Consider the following 15,577-nt stretch of genomic DNA (forward strand, 5'->3'; position numbering starts at 1 on the left):
ACAAGTACAGGTTTCTGGTAACTGACTATACTGCTGAACTGAATGAATAAGCATTTTCAGAATTCTAATGGAAAACTGATTAATTCATAAAAGTGCTAACAAAAGATCAAGATGAAAAAAAATTAATTACATGGGACTGAGTGAACTGATGAGGATGATTATAATTTTTGTGAATTTCTGTTTGAATAAAAAAAAATTCCTGCAAGGACTCAGAGGCAAAAAATATACAAATCAATTTTCACTGCAAAGTAAAAAAAAGAAAAAGAAACAAAGAAAACAATAGCAAAGATCAATAAAACTAAAAGTTTTAGTTTTCTAAACTAAAGGTTCTTTGAGAAGATAAACAAAATTAATAAAACTTTAGCCACACTCATCAAGAAAAAGAGGGAGAGGACTCAAATCAATAAAATTAGAAATAAAAAAAGGAGAAGTTACAACGGACACCACAGAAATACAAAGCATCCTAAAAGACTACTATAATCACCTCTATGCCAATAAAATGGACAACCTGGAGAAATGGACAAATTCTTAGAAAGGTTTAACCTTCCAAGACTGAACCAGGAAGAAATAGAAAAAACAAACGGACCAATCAAATGTAATGAAATTGAAACCGTGATTAAAAATCTTCCAACACGGCTTCACTGGTGGCGCAGTGATTGAGAGTCCATCTGCCGATGCAGGGGACATGGGTTCGTGCCCCGGTCCAGGAGGATCCCACATGCCATGGAGCGGCTGGGTCCGTGAGCCATGGCTGCTGAGTTTGTGCGCCCGGAGCCTGTGCTCCGCAACAGGAGAGGCCACAACAGTGAGAGGCCCGCGTACCACAAAAAAAAAAAAAAATCTTCCAACAAACAAAAGTCCAGGACCAGATGGCTTCACAGGTGAATTCTATCAAACATTTAGAGAAGAGCTAACAGCCAAACTTCTCAAACTCTTCCAAAAAATTGTAGAGGAAGGAACACTCCCAAACTCATTGTCCATGGCTACCATCACCCTGATAACAAAACCAGATAAAAATACTATAAAAAAAGAAAATTACAGACCAATATCACTGATGAATATAGATGCAAAAATCCTCAACGAAATACTAGCAAACAGAATCCAACAACATATTAAAAGGATCATACACTATGATCAAGTAGGATTTATCCAAGGGATGCAAGGATTCTTCAATATAAACAAATCAATGTGATATAGCAAAGTGAAGAAGAAAAACGATATGATCATCTTTATAGATGCAGAAGAAGTTTTTGGCAAAATTCAACACCCATTTATGATAAAAACTCTCCAGAAAGTGAACCCAGAGGGGACCTACCTCAACATAATAAAGGCCATATAAGACAAACCCACAGCAAGCATCATTCTCAATGGTGAAAAACTGAAAGCATTTCCTCTAAGATCAGGAACAAGACAAGGATGTCCACTCTTGCCACTATTATTCAACATAGTTTTGGAAGTCCTAGCCACAGCAATCAGAGAGGAAAAAGAAAAGAAATACAATTAGGAAAAGAAGTAAAACTGTCAGTGTTTGCAGATGACATGATGCTATACATAGATAATCCTAAAGAGGCTATCAGGAAACTACTAGAGCTAATCTATGAATTTGGTAAAGTTGCAAGATGCAAAATTAATGCACAGAAATCTCTTGCATTCCTATACACTAACCATGAAAGATCAGAAAGAGAAATTAAGGAAACAATCCCATTCACCACTGCAACAAAAACAATAAAATACCTGGGAATAAACCTACCTAAGGAGGTGAAGGACCTGTAGTCAGAAAACTATAAGAAACTGATGAAAGAAACCAAAGATGACACAAACAGATGGAGAGATATACCATGTTCTTGGACTGGAAGAATCAATATTGTGAAAATGACTACACTACCCAAAGCAATCTGCAGACTCAATGCAATCCCTATCAAATTACCAATGGCATTTTTTACAAAACTAGAACAAAAAATCTTAAAATTTGTATGGAACACAAAAGACAAATAGCCAAAACAATCTTGAGGGAAATAAATGGAGTTGGAGGAATCAGACTCCCTGACTTCAGACTATACTATAAAGCTACAGTAATCAAGACAATATGGTACTGGCACAAAAACAGAAATATAGATCAGTGGAACAGAATAGAAACCCAGAGAAAAACCCACGCACCTACAGACAGCCTCTTCAATCAGCGGTGCTGGGAAAACTGGACAACTACATGTAAAAGAATGAAATTAGAACTCTCTCTAACACCATATACAAAAATAAACTCCAAATGGATTAAAGACCTAAATGTAAGAGTGGACACTATAAAACTCTTAGATGAAAACACAGGAAGAACATTCTTTGATATAAATCACAGCAATATCTTTTTTGGCCCACCTCTTAGAGTAATGGAAATAAAAATAAACAAATGGGACCTAATGAAACTTAAAAGCTTTTGCAAAGCAAAGGAAACTATAAACAAGATGAAAAGACAACCCTCAGAATGGGAGAAAATATTTGCAAATGAATCAACGGACAAAGGATTAATCTCCAAAATATATAAGCAGCTCATGCATCTCAGTGTTAAAAAAAAAACAAACAAACAACCCAATCAAAAACTGGGCAGAAAACCTAAATAGACATTTCTCCAAGGAAGACATACAGATGGCCAAGAGGCACATGAAAAGCTGCTCAACATCACTAATTATTAGAGAAATGCAAATCAAAACTACAATGAGGTATCACCTCATATCAATTAGAATGGGCATCATCAGATAATCTACAAACAACAAATGCTGGGGAGGGTGTGGAAAAAGCGGAAACCTCTTGCACTGTTAGTGGGAATGTAAACATAGACAGGACACTCTTTGATGTAAATCACAACAATATGGAGCCACAATGGAGAACAGTATGGAGGTTCCTTAAAAAACTAAAAATAGAATTACCATATGACCCAGCAATCCCACTACTGAGCATATACCCAGAGAAAACCATAATTCAAAAAGACACATGCAAAACAAAAAAAAATACAGATGAACTGGTTTGCAAGGTAGAAATAGAGACACGGATGTAGAGAACAAATGTATGCACACCAAGGGAGGAAAGCGGGGTGGAGGGTGGTGGTGGGATGAATTGGGAGATTAGGATTGACATATATACACTAATATATATAAAGTAGATAACAAATAAGAACCTGCTGTAAAAAAAAAATTTAATTTAATTTTAAAAAAACCAAGGTCTTTCTTAAAATAAATAAATAAATAAATTTGTTAAAGTTTGCTTTTAAAAAAATAAAAAATCTCGAATTGTGACTAAAAATATATGAAAGTAAGATAGAAACAGTTTATGAATAAGGCAATGATTCTCTTTGCTTCCAAAACTTAATTTATGCTCTCTATTTTTTGCAAAACTTAACTAAATGAAAACATAAACATTGATTCTATGAATATCCTTTCTTGAACATTTAAAACACTCTTTTAAAATAAAATTATCTTTGAAGCATTCTCTAAGAATGAACTCCATGTCATCAGTAACAACATTAATTCATAACTAAATGTATTCGGGGTACACAATGGGAGCAGAATCTGCCTCTAGGAGAAGCTGACCTTTTGTTTTACAATTTATTTTATAATATTCTTCAGTGTAGTATTTTAAACTCATAGTTAGCTATAACAAGTACCAAGATAACTGTACACCAGGAAGGAAAATTTTAGTACCACTATCTATAAAAGAGACTAATAAATCTGGAAAGATGGTGTTCTATAACTAAACTGTAACTCTTGCCCATGCCAACACATAATATTATGTAATTGCAGATAACTATCAGTCCCTTAATTTAAAGTAATATTGTAGGTGTTAAAAAAATAAATTATCTAGTAACTCATCAAAAATATTCTGTTGTCAAGGTAATAAAAGCAATAACATATTCCCATGTCAGCCAAAATAGAGTATAATTCAGTTTTGCAAAGGTGTTAAACCACAGTCTTAAATAAATCAGAAATAAATAAACTTATGGTCAATTAATCTATGACAAAGGAGGCATGAATATACAATGGGAGAAGACAGTCTCTTCAATAAATGGTGCTGGGAAAAGTAGACAGTTACATGTAAAAGTATGAATTTAGAACATTCTCTAACACCATATACAAAAAAATAAACTCAAAATGGATTAAAGACCTAAATGTAAGACTGGATACTTTAAAACTGCTAGAAGAAAACATAGGCAGGACACTCTTTGATGTAAATCACAACAATATTTTTTGGGATCCATCCCCTAAAGTAAAGAATATTAAAGCAAAATAAACAAATGGTACCTAACTAAACTTAAAAGCTTTTGCACTGTGAAGGAAACTATTGACAAAACAAAGAGACAACCTATAGAATGGGAAAGAATATTTGCAAATGATATGACCGATAAGGAATTCATATCCAACATATATAAACAGCTCATACAATTCAATATCAAAAACAAGCCCAAAAATGGGCAAAGAACTGAATAGACATTTTTCCAAAGAGGAAATGCAGATGGGCAAAAGGCACATGAAAAGATGCTTGCTAATCATCAGAGGAATGCAAATCAAAACCACAGTGAGATATCACCTCACATCTGTCAGAACAGCTATCATCAAAAGAACACAAATAGGGCTTCCCTGGTGGCACAGTGGTTGAGAGTCCACCTGCTAATGCAGGGGACACGGGTTCGTGCCCCAGTCCAGGAAGATCCCACATGCTGTGGAGTGGCTAGGCCCGTGAGCCATGGCTGCTGAGCCTGCGTGTCTGGAGCCTGTGCTCTGCAACAGGAGAGGCAACAGTGAGAAGCTCGCGTACCGAAAAAAAAAAAAAAAAAGAACACAAATAACAAATGTTGGCAAGGATGTGGAGAAAAGGGAACCCTCATACACTGTTGGTGGGAATGTAAATAGGTGCAGCCACTAACAATATGGAAGTTTCTCATAAAACTAAAAATAGAACTACCATACAACCCAGAAATTCCACTCCTGGGTTTATATCTGAAAAAAACCAAAAACACTAATTTGAAAAATACATGCACCCCATGTTCATAGTAGCATTATTTACAATGCTAAGATATGGAAGCAACTTAAGTGTCCATCAACAGATGAATGGATAAAGAAGATGTGTATGTGGATACAACGGAATACTACTCAGCCATAAAAAAGAACAGAATATTGCCATTTGTAGCAATATGGGTGGACTTAGAGGGTATTATGCTAAGTGAAATAAGTCAGACAGAAAAAGACAAATATTGTATGATATCACTTATATGTGGAATCTAAAAAAAAATACAACAAAATAGTGAATAGAACAAGAAAGAAGCAGACTCACAGATACAGAGAACAAACTAGTGGTTAGGGGAGACAATACAAGGATAGAGGAGTGGGCCTACTGGGTGCAAGATAGGCTTAAGGTTGTATTGTACAATACAGGGAATACAGTCAATATTTTGTAATAACTGTAAATGGAAAATAAACCTTTAAATGGCATTAAAAAATTAAAAATAAAAAAATACAAATTCCTAACTTTAATTTATTTTATGGTATTGTGGTATGACCTATCATTTCAAGATATACCTGTTAACATATTTAGATAAAATGATGTGATATCTGAGATGTGCTTCAAATAATGTGGGAGAGAATGATGAGAGGAGATATAGTTGAACCAAGAGAATGCTCATGAACTTATAACTGAGTAATGAGTTCGTGGGAGTTCATGACACTCTTCTCACTATTTTTGTATATTTTTGAAAATTCCTGTATTAAAAAAAAATACAAATTATTAGGCCTCATCCTGGACATATGAATCAAAATCCCATAGGGTTTTCTTTGTTCTTTAATTCTTCCAGGTCTTTGTTAAACATTTCTTGCATCTTCTCGATCTCTGCCTCCATTGTTTTTCCAAGGTCCTTGATCATCTTCACTAGGCTCCCCAGGATCCAGATATTTGGAAAGATATGCATCAAATTAAGATCTGATGGTTCTCCTGGAGATTGGGCTCTGAGGATTGAAGGCTTCCAATTTTTAATGTGCATAATTAAAATTTTTTTCTGTTTAATTTACAATTAGAAGCTAATCTTTTTTTAAATTAAATTACAAATAATTTTCTAAATTAGCAAGTGGGAAAAAAGCAGAATTTTAAATATTATACAAAGCACAAGTTCTAAGTTTAACTGCAGTAGAAGCCCCAGAGGTTCCTCTGTAGAACTGGAAGTTTTGTGGGACAGTTTGAAAAACTTTATTGAAATCATTGTTTTTGTATTTACAAAAAAAAAAGAGAGAAAGGGCGCAGGACACTTACTACCCCAGTGGACGTTTAAAATTTGATTCATTGATATATTTTTGGCTCACATTTTGCATCAGCTGCTCCCTCTTCCCAAAGCAATAATATATTGCATAATTAATTCGGTTCAAGCCGTGAGTATACTAAATCTGTTTTTTTTTTTAAATGACCTTATGGTTCTTCTTAATAAAGGTATTGCATTTTTTGGGTTCTTTTGTTTTGTTTTTGTTTTCTTGGCCACACCAAACGGCTTGTGGGATCTTAGTTCCCCGACCAGGGATTGAACCTGTGCCTCTTGCAGTGAGTCCTAACCACTGGACTTCCAGGGAATTCCAGGTATTGCATTTTTTTAAAGAAACAGTCATAATGAATTAGGAATAGCACAATCAGAATAAATTAGGCTTATCAACATATACAACTCAGTTTTTAAAGCTGAAATTTTGATTAAAAATAGCTAGATATTTAACAACCAATTTGACTTAACTACTGCCTCCCATGAGTCTCTGAGTAAATATCCAGCCAGATGAAGAAATTCCACAGGAAATGATAATAATAATAGAAATAGCTAATATTATTAAATCCTTAGTATTTTCTAGGAACAAGTTAAGTATGTTTCATGAATCTTCTTTTGTAGTACTCACAAAATTCCCATATATTAGACTGCATTATCCCCATTTCACAGATGACAAACCTAAACTGAGGTTTAGAGACATTAAGCAACACTCCCAACATCACACAGGTTTCAGCCTGGACTCTGAGTTCTTACAAACTCCCTTATATTGTGATAAGAAACACCTTTGCAAAATGTTCCTACATAATTTAGTAAGCCATGAGAGAGTTCAAGAATAAATGTTTATGAAGTTATCAACATCGAGTCCAAGCCAAATGACCTTGTGTCTTTTCTCTTTATCTGTGTTTCATAGGAAAACATACCTCCAATGCTAATTTAAAATGATATTTTAAACAAACTCTTCAACAAGAAAAGTTAGACTTCTGTCTTATTACTGAGAAGAATTGTGACTTTGTCCCTTTAATGCTAATAAACTCAATTCCTCCAATTATTTCTTATCCTTCAATTGTTCCACAATTAAAATTATTTTCACATTGTCTATGAATGGAGATATAATATAGTTGAGTCTATTCAACATAAAGTTTGACCAAGGAGAAAAAAAATGAATGATTCCTTTTCTCTGATAATTTCACATATCCATTTCAGAATTACTGTAATACAATTTCACATTGTAGGTAATATGGGCTGAATTCCAGTTTTTGTTTGTTTGTTTGGTGTTTAGCTTTTGTTTCCCCAACTTAATTCTGAAGTTTCTGCTGGTCGCCTGTAGGTGTGACTGTTTGTGGCAGGAAAAAAATTGGTATAAAATGTAATATATTGACTCTAGATATATTATTTTTCCATTCAACCTACTTTGACAGTCTTCTCACTAAAAGGTTATAGGCAGTTTGAGAGTTGCCAGTTGTTTCCTTCTTTATTTATCACTTTGCTGGCCAAAAAGAGCTCCGCAGGACATATTTTGAAAGTAACTGGCCTAACGACTAAAGAAGGATATAATTTAATGTTTGAAACATTATTGAAAGGAGAAGGAGGCATTGCAAACAATGTGCTGGGACAACAATTATAAACTGGGACTCTCTATGGTAATTGGGAAATATGCTTTCTTTATCCAGACTACCTATTAGACTCCTATTTGAAGGTTATTCTTGACTAGATGCCAAGTATGGTAGTCCTTGCAAATCTAATTGGAAAACACTAAAAGTGTGTTAAAATGTTTTATATATATGTATACACATATACATATGCATATATATATATATATATATATCATGGCTAATATTTGGATAATACATACTTATAATAAATAATTATACATAATATTCTTTATATATGCATGTTTATGATAAATAAACTCTCATTGTGAGAAGGCATGAGCCATGCTTATTCATATTTATATGTAGTATCTCAGTGTACAATATGTATTTCTTGAAATTTTAATTCAATTCAATTTAATTCAATTCAATAGTTTCTGAACATTTACTACATGAAGCAAATGGGTTATACATGAAGACATAATGACAAGTAGGAAATTAAAGAACTAATAGTCTAGCAAAAGAGAAATGGGTAAATGACTGGGATACAACAGGGAGTTCAGTGCTTTTAGTAGAAATTCATGCAGATAACAGAGAAAAACTTAATTTTAAGGGCCTATCATTTCATATTACCAAGATGAAGCTTGAATAAAAACCATAAGCTTAATATATGAAACAAAGTGGAGAAAAGGGAGGGTAATTCTCGGAGAAGTCCAGGTACATGTGCAAAGCTCTGTTTCTAGAGAAGTTGCTTTATGCAAGTTAAAAGAGATGAGACTGAAAAATGGTCAGATATAAAATTACTCTAAATGATATGATCAAAGTTTTGAAACTTATCTGGTATATGATGGGAAATACTGAAACTTTAATTAGACAGTGAAAGATCAGATCAGAATTGTATTCCAATTCTAGGGGTCCAGAGTTGAGGGTATGCCTCTAGGCAGGTATTTGGGCAGGAAAATAGGCGTCAAACATATTTAAGTAACATTTCATAGATAATGCAGAGAATATCTTTGGAGATTGATTGAGTTTGAGATGAGGGGGGTCATTGAAATCTAGGTCCAAATCAACCAAGACCCCAAAGGTAACAAAGGTAACATGAGAGTGGACATGGATGCATCAGAATATATTAGAAAGGATAATGAGGTGTCTGTGGGGAGTATAAGAAAACTACCTAGAAAAATTGAGAATTGTAAGCTTGGAAGTCAGGAGAGATTTCAGGTCAGAAAATACTTCAACAACACACAGATCATCCTTATTTGGTGAAAAAGGAACACATGTAGGTTTGATGAATCTTGGTGAAAAATATAGTGAAAAGGAAAAAAAAAAAAGCTTCAAAAGACAGAAGTCTGGAAAATCCCTAAGATTTAAGAATAAGAATCAATCAATCAATCAATCCAAGAACGGAGATACCCTTTACCAAAAAAAAAAAGAAAGAAAGAAATAATAAAAGGCCATCAAAGATTTAAGAGGAGAAACACAGGGCCATCAAGGGGAGGAAAAGTTTCATAAAAGACAAGAGAGGAGAGAGTTCCCAGATTGCAACACATTTAATGAGTATGAGCCAAGAGGAAATTATAAATGTCATACATCACTGGAAATCATCACCACTCTTGTAATAATTGAGAAAGTTTCCCTGGAAGGAGAGAGCAGCATAAATAAAGCAGAAGAACTCTCTTTGATAGCTACCTGAAAACTAGAGCTCTTTATGACAAAGATTATAGTGGAGGCATTTGTGGCAAGATAGTCTTGGGAACTAACCCAAGGCTTTAAACAGGGTTGGGGAAGAATTCATTAGAGCATGGATTCTAGCTACTAGATGGCCATGTCTGGTAAGCAACTAATGCCAAAATACTGAAAACTGCACAGCACAATAAATATAGGAAAATATATATATAGTAAACGCATAGCTAATATGTAAATATTATCATATTAATACTATGGTGTTTCTAACCAGGGACAATTTATTCAGCAGTAAATCCAACTAGCCAAACAGTATGCAACTGTTCAACACTGAAAAAAATACATAAGTATTTACTGTCTTTGCCTGTAATCGGAAATCAAGAAAATAGAACCATGGACCCTGTACTCTCCAAATTCTACAGAAGTTTTCTATAATACTAGAAATCTTCTACTAGATAGGCATAACAACTTTAAGAGAGTCAGAAAGTGAGAATAAATTTACACAATATAGCAGAAGAATTTTATCTTATCCAGGTTGACAAGTCTCCTCTATTAACATAGAGTTCAACATATACTAGGGTCCAGTGGCTATTTACCAAATTAATAAATACACAATAATTAACACAGGGCTACAATTTACTTTAGTGTCCCTGAGACAACAGATTTATATTATATTATTTTTATTATATCTTGGTTCATGGGTTAAACACTGTACTAGACTACCTTTCAAAGATTTTCTGAGCTGATAAATTCTGCACACATTGTGGTAGAACTAAGGATGGTATCTCAAGTCAAGAATATCACTGAGGTAATTGGTGGAAAATTTCACATCAACCCAGAAGGTGAGCAGGTGTCAAAGCTCTCAAAATTTTGAAGAATTAGTCAGGAAAGGATCAGCAAGTATGTAATCAGAGTCATCATATCCTGTTTAGCTGACATAAATGGTTGGCTCTCTTGCTCTGAATACAAGATCTTATTTATTGAAATTTCCAGAAATTTTAGCAAAGTATGGAAATAGCAAAAGAAAATAGAAAAAAAAAAGAAAATTAAAAAAAAAAACAGACATAAACACAGCAATTTAAATGTGAAACTTAAAAACTAGCTACACTTCTTAACCCTAGTGATCCAGAAGGGATCTGAAATGGCATGTAAAAGAGCACATGGAAACCTGATGCCATTACTACAGCTGATTTTGTTTTCCTATGATGGCCACAATAAAACTTCCTTCCCCTTATGTTCTTCGTACAATGTGACTCCTACACTCCTCCCTTCAGGAGATGGTATATACTTCTACTCCATGAATCTGGCAAAGGTATGACTATAGTGACACTGAAGTGACACTGAAAATTACAAGGCTAGTTCATAAAAGTTCTGTCCAATACTTTGGGAAAGCTTGCTTTTAGAACCCAATGCTTTGATGTGAGGAATCTCAAATAGCCCAGGAAAGACCTACATGGAGTAGAAATGAAGCCTCCAGCTCACAGCCCTCACTAAGCTGGAACCAACAGCCGGAATCAACTTGCTAAGTTTACCATTCGGAAAGTGGTACCCAGCCCTTAGTCAAAGTGCCCCCCAGCCCTTAGTCAACGTGCCCTAGCAGATACTGTGTAGAGTAGGGATGAGGTGTTCCCTCCAGTCTGCCAAAAGTGCAGTTTTATGAACAAATTTAAAGATTGTAATTTGAAGCCACTAAGTTTTGGTGGTGTGTTATGCAGTGATTGATAATCAGAACTATTGCCTAATTTTGTAGGTAAACATATTTAATTTTTTTCTACATGGCAATAAAAATATAATGCTTAACAAATAAATACTTGCCATAAGTATTTAAATCTGTAAAACTAAAATTCTTTTTGTTTCACAGAATGTTAAAGAATGGGTTGATATGTTTAAAAATGATGACGAAGCATTCCAGTTTGATCATTCTGGAATTTATAGCATACCATTTAATTTAAGATACATGATTTTAAAAGAAAACTCTTTTTACTTATTAGCTATAAGGTTAAGTTACTTAAACTCTGTACCCCAGAGATCTCATCTATAAAAAACCATAATAGTGGTAATTATCCACAAGGATTTAAGTAAGTATTTTTGTAGAATTTAACACAGTTCATGACAAACTGAACAATCTATATAACCATTAGTCATTATTGTCATTTACCCCAAATCTGGAGCATGATTTTGTCTCTAGCATGAAACTGTATAGGAATGAGAGAGATGCTTAGTCTGTAATCTGGAGCAGAGAGGAAGGGATACTCAAAGATCCTTTATAAAGTCAATACACTTTGCTTCTCAAGCAGTAACCTCTGTCTTTATTTACTTCTCTCAGTACGTCAAGTACTGTTAAACATTCATCACACTGGTTCACTGATTTTAGTCTTATTATATCAGTATTCCCCTTCTCTTGGGATCTCACTGGTACACCAGCTACATAAATTAACTCAAAAATAAATTAATACTAAATATATTTTTTGTCATGATTTCAATTAAGCCTTTCAAAGAAAAGTTCAATGTTCACATCATTAAGGCTTCTCACTGATATTCAACAAAAATAATATCATGACATATAACTTTAGGTAACCTATGAATGTTTGTCTAGACAATCTCTACATTAGCTTTTTTGTCTGCAAAATTACTCCATTTAGCTGAAAATTTATATTATTTTCTTCACTCAATGCACATCATAACATTTATTCTTTTTTTCCCAGCTTATTTTTTTCATGCAAGCCAATTAGACCAGTAATCATTTACTGACACAGACACAAAAGTGATTTTCAACCATTTAAGAGCTACTGTTATGTTAGTAAAGCTAGCAGGTAAAATATTGGATAAAGTAATTGGTAAAATATAGGATAAGAATTCTTTGAAGTGACTGGAATGCAGTGTAATTTACACTTAGGAGAAGGGATTTCTGTTCTATTCTTTTAAAAAATTTCAAATAGAGGACCCCCAAACCACAGTTCTCAAATGTTTGAGAAAAAAATTCAAATACCTTGCAACAAATTCTGACAGCATCAGCCATGTTACTAACCCAGAAGGCTGAATGCTTTCCAGAGGAACAGCAAAGACTTTAATCAAATAGTTCACTCCTAGGAATTTGACTGCTCTAAAAGAGAATTCATTTTTTTCTTTTTTTTTTTTTTTTACTTTTAAGGGAGAAATTGATATTTTAGCCTAAGCAGGATATCTGTTAGCCTTATAAGTTTTATTCTTAGGTATGTTATATTTATCATTCAGGCAGGTCTAAGGTATGAATTCCAGGCTGACAGCAAGTTAAGATTTATTAGAAGTGTAAAAAACAAATGCAGAATTGAGTGTAGAAAATAGGTATTCATGCTTTAACTTTTTGTTTCTTTAAAATACATCTTTAACTAATAACTACTGAATATTTGAATTCAGGATTCATTAGCTCCCACCTTCAAACAGCCAAGCATAATCTCCAATAATATTTCAGGGCTCTAAGAGACAAGAGAGTATCCTGTTGACTTGTGTGTCCTTTGACTTAGGGCTGCATGTTTACATGTGAATTTAAGGAAATGCTGGAGTCATTTCTTGGGGTTTCCCAGTATATGTTGGTAACTGAAATTTGTTATGCTTTACACACAGAAAAAAAATAAAATAATCAGAGTCAAATGGGCTGTTGCTTCATGACATACTTTCTACTTTGTAAATGATGTAATTATGCATTATGACCAAAAATTTACCCATACTGTCTCAAAATGGTTTTGAACATAAATATTTTTCAATACCAATCTAGTGAAGTTTCCTATTTTCACTGAATATGTGTTCAAAATACTTGAACAGGATCCCACTGGGGTTAGAGAGGTGGAAGTGAAGAAGAAAAGATGGGAGTATGCTTACCGGAGTCATCAACTCAGGTATGGCAGCTTGATAGGTGAGTGGGTGACAATCACGAGTGTTTGGCACAAGGACACAAGGAAGAAACATTGGACCCAGGTCATCTCCATCTAGAACATCCACTGTGAGGGTGGTGGTAGTGGTTCGCCGTTCATTCAGGTTTTGTGCACGGTCCTGTGAGAGAGGAAAAAAGAAAAAGAACACAAGATGGTTGCAGTGATCCCTCTAGCTTGGCTAAACTGTAGACAGGTTTCGTCCAGAGTATAGGCATCTGACCTCACTTTTCTCAGAGCATTTACATTAGAAAATTTCCAATTGTAAATACTTTTTCCACAGCTCTGAGATGTCAACCTCTCCCAGCTCAAACTTTTGCCAGTTTTATAACCCAGGACTCTTTCTCCAGGACCTAGGAATCATCCTATTGAAATGTAATAATTAATCAAGGAAGATAGAGCTTCTATCTCCCAGTGCCTGTGGGAGGGTAGTAGCCTAACTTCCATTGAAGGCTTTCTCCAAGTTGTGAAACTATCTCCCATCATGAGGATATAGGAATGTTTACTTTTCTTTGAGAAGGCCAGTTAACAAACAAAGATGGCTCTTGATTCCTTCACTCCTTCCCCTACCCCAGCATTTTTTTTTTTGATAATGCTTCAAGAAATTTAAGTCTATGAGATAAATATTGGTTATTTGGGAAAAAAAAAAGAAAGAAAGAAAAAAAAATGAAGGGGTAAATAAAAGAAAGAAAACCCACCAGATCTGCTATACTCTTATTGGAGAAATGCTTTTGTTTGTCTCACATAAGATTGCCTATGACAAAGTATTTTGAGAGCCTTCCTTGTCTCCATGTAGCCTGCTGGCATCACTAAAATAACTTGTTTCCAAGTTTCTAAATGAGAATTGTTTTATTTCTCCATACTTTGGGACTCTAAAAAGCTACAATTTCTGAGAGGAGTGTCCTTGTAACAGTAAAGGGAATTATGTTCCCACTTTTTCTCTTATCTACTAGCCACAATATTGCCAACAGAGAACAGCTTTTTATTTTTTCCTGCTTTTTTGTTTTGTTTTCTTTTTCTATTTTTACTGGTTGTAAAGAAGTGTTCTAAGGCAAGATCTCAGAAACCAAAAATCTCTATTGATGGAATTTTGCAAGTGCAACCTTCCTGTAATGCAATAACTGTGTGACTCTGAAACCAAGCAGGACCCTATAGGGCCCTCCTAGGGACAAATCCTTTCCGTGTTCCACATTTCTTGTTTGTAGGTTTCATCCAGCATTCTTGACTTTCACTTAGTTCCAAAGGGAAGATTTAAACAGTTGCTAACCAGGAAAGTGAGGGAATGCAGAAACAAAGGAGGAGCAATCAAGACACAATCCTGTGAGCAGAAGCAAGAAGAACTACAATCCTGCAGCCTGTGGAAAACTAACCACATTCACAGAAAGGTAGACCAGATGCAAAGGCAGAGGGCTATGTACCAGATGAAGGAACAAGATAAAACCCCAGAAAAACAACTAAATGAAGTGGAGATAGGCAACCTTCCAGAAAAAGAATTCAGAATAATGATAGTGGAGATGATCCAGGACCTTGGAAAAAGAATGGAGACAAAGATCGAGAAGATGCAAAAAATGTTTAACAAAGACCTGGAACAATTAAAGGACAAACTGAGATGAACAACACAATAACTGAAATGAAAAATACACTAGAAGGAATCAATAGCACAATAACTGAGGCAGAAGAACAGATAACTGATCTGGAAGACAGAATGGTGGAATTCACTGCTGTGGAACAGAATAAAGAAAAAGAATGAAAAGAAATGAAGACAGCCTAAGAAACCTCTGGGACAACATTAAATGCAACAACATTCGCATTATAGGGGTCCCAGAAGGAGAAGAGAGAGAGAAAAGACCTGAGAATATATTGGAAGAGATTATAGTCCAAAACTTCCCTAACATGGGAAAGGAAACATCCACCCAAGTCGAGGAAACACAGTGAGTCCCATACAGGATAAACCCAAGGAGAAACATGCCAAGACACATAATAATCAAATTGGCAAAAATTAAAGACAAAGAAAAATTATTGAAAGCAGCAAGGGAAAAACGACAAATAACATACAAGGGAACTCCCATAAGGTTAACAGCTGATTTCTCAGCAGAAACTCTACAAGCCAGTAGGGA

General features: G+C 34.6%; 1 protein-coding gene across 1 annotated transcript in view; it reads right to left on the reverse strand.

Moving 5' to 3' along the window:
- Nucleotides 1–15,577, reverse strand: part of PCDH15 (protocadherin related 15) — a 689,667-nt gene that overhangs the window by 355,607 nt on the left and 318,483 nt on the right. The window contains exon 8 of the mRNA XM_024744857.1: nucleotides 13,411–13,581. Coding sequence (XP_024600625.1) covers nucleotides 13,411–13,581 — 171 coding nt within the window. The remainder of the gene's footprint in view (nucleotides 1–13,410; nucleotides 13,582–15,577) is intronic.

This window comes from Neophocaena asiaeorientalis, unplaced genomic scaffold (genome assembly GCF_003031525.2).
Source record: "Neophocaena asiaeorientalis asiaeorientalis breed wild unplaced genomic scaffold, Neophocaena_asiaeorientalis_V1.1 scaffold131, whole genome shotgun sequence".
Taxonomy (NCBI): Eukaryota; Metazoa; Chordata; class Mammalia; order Artiodactyla; family Phocoenidae; genus Neophocaena; species Neophocaena asiaeorientalis.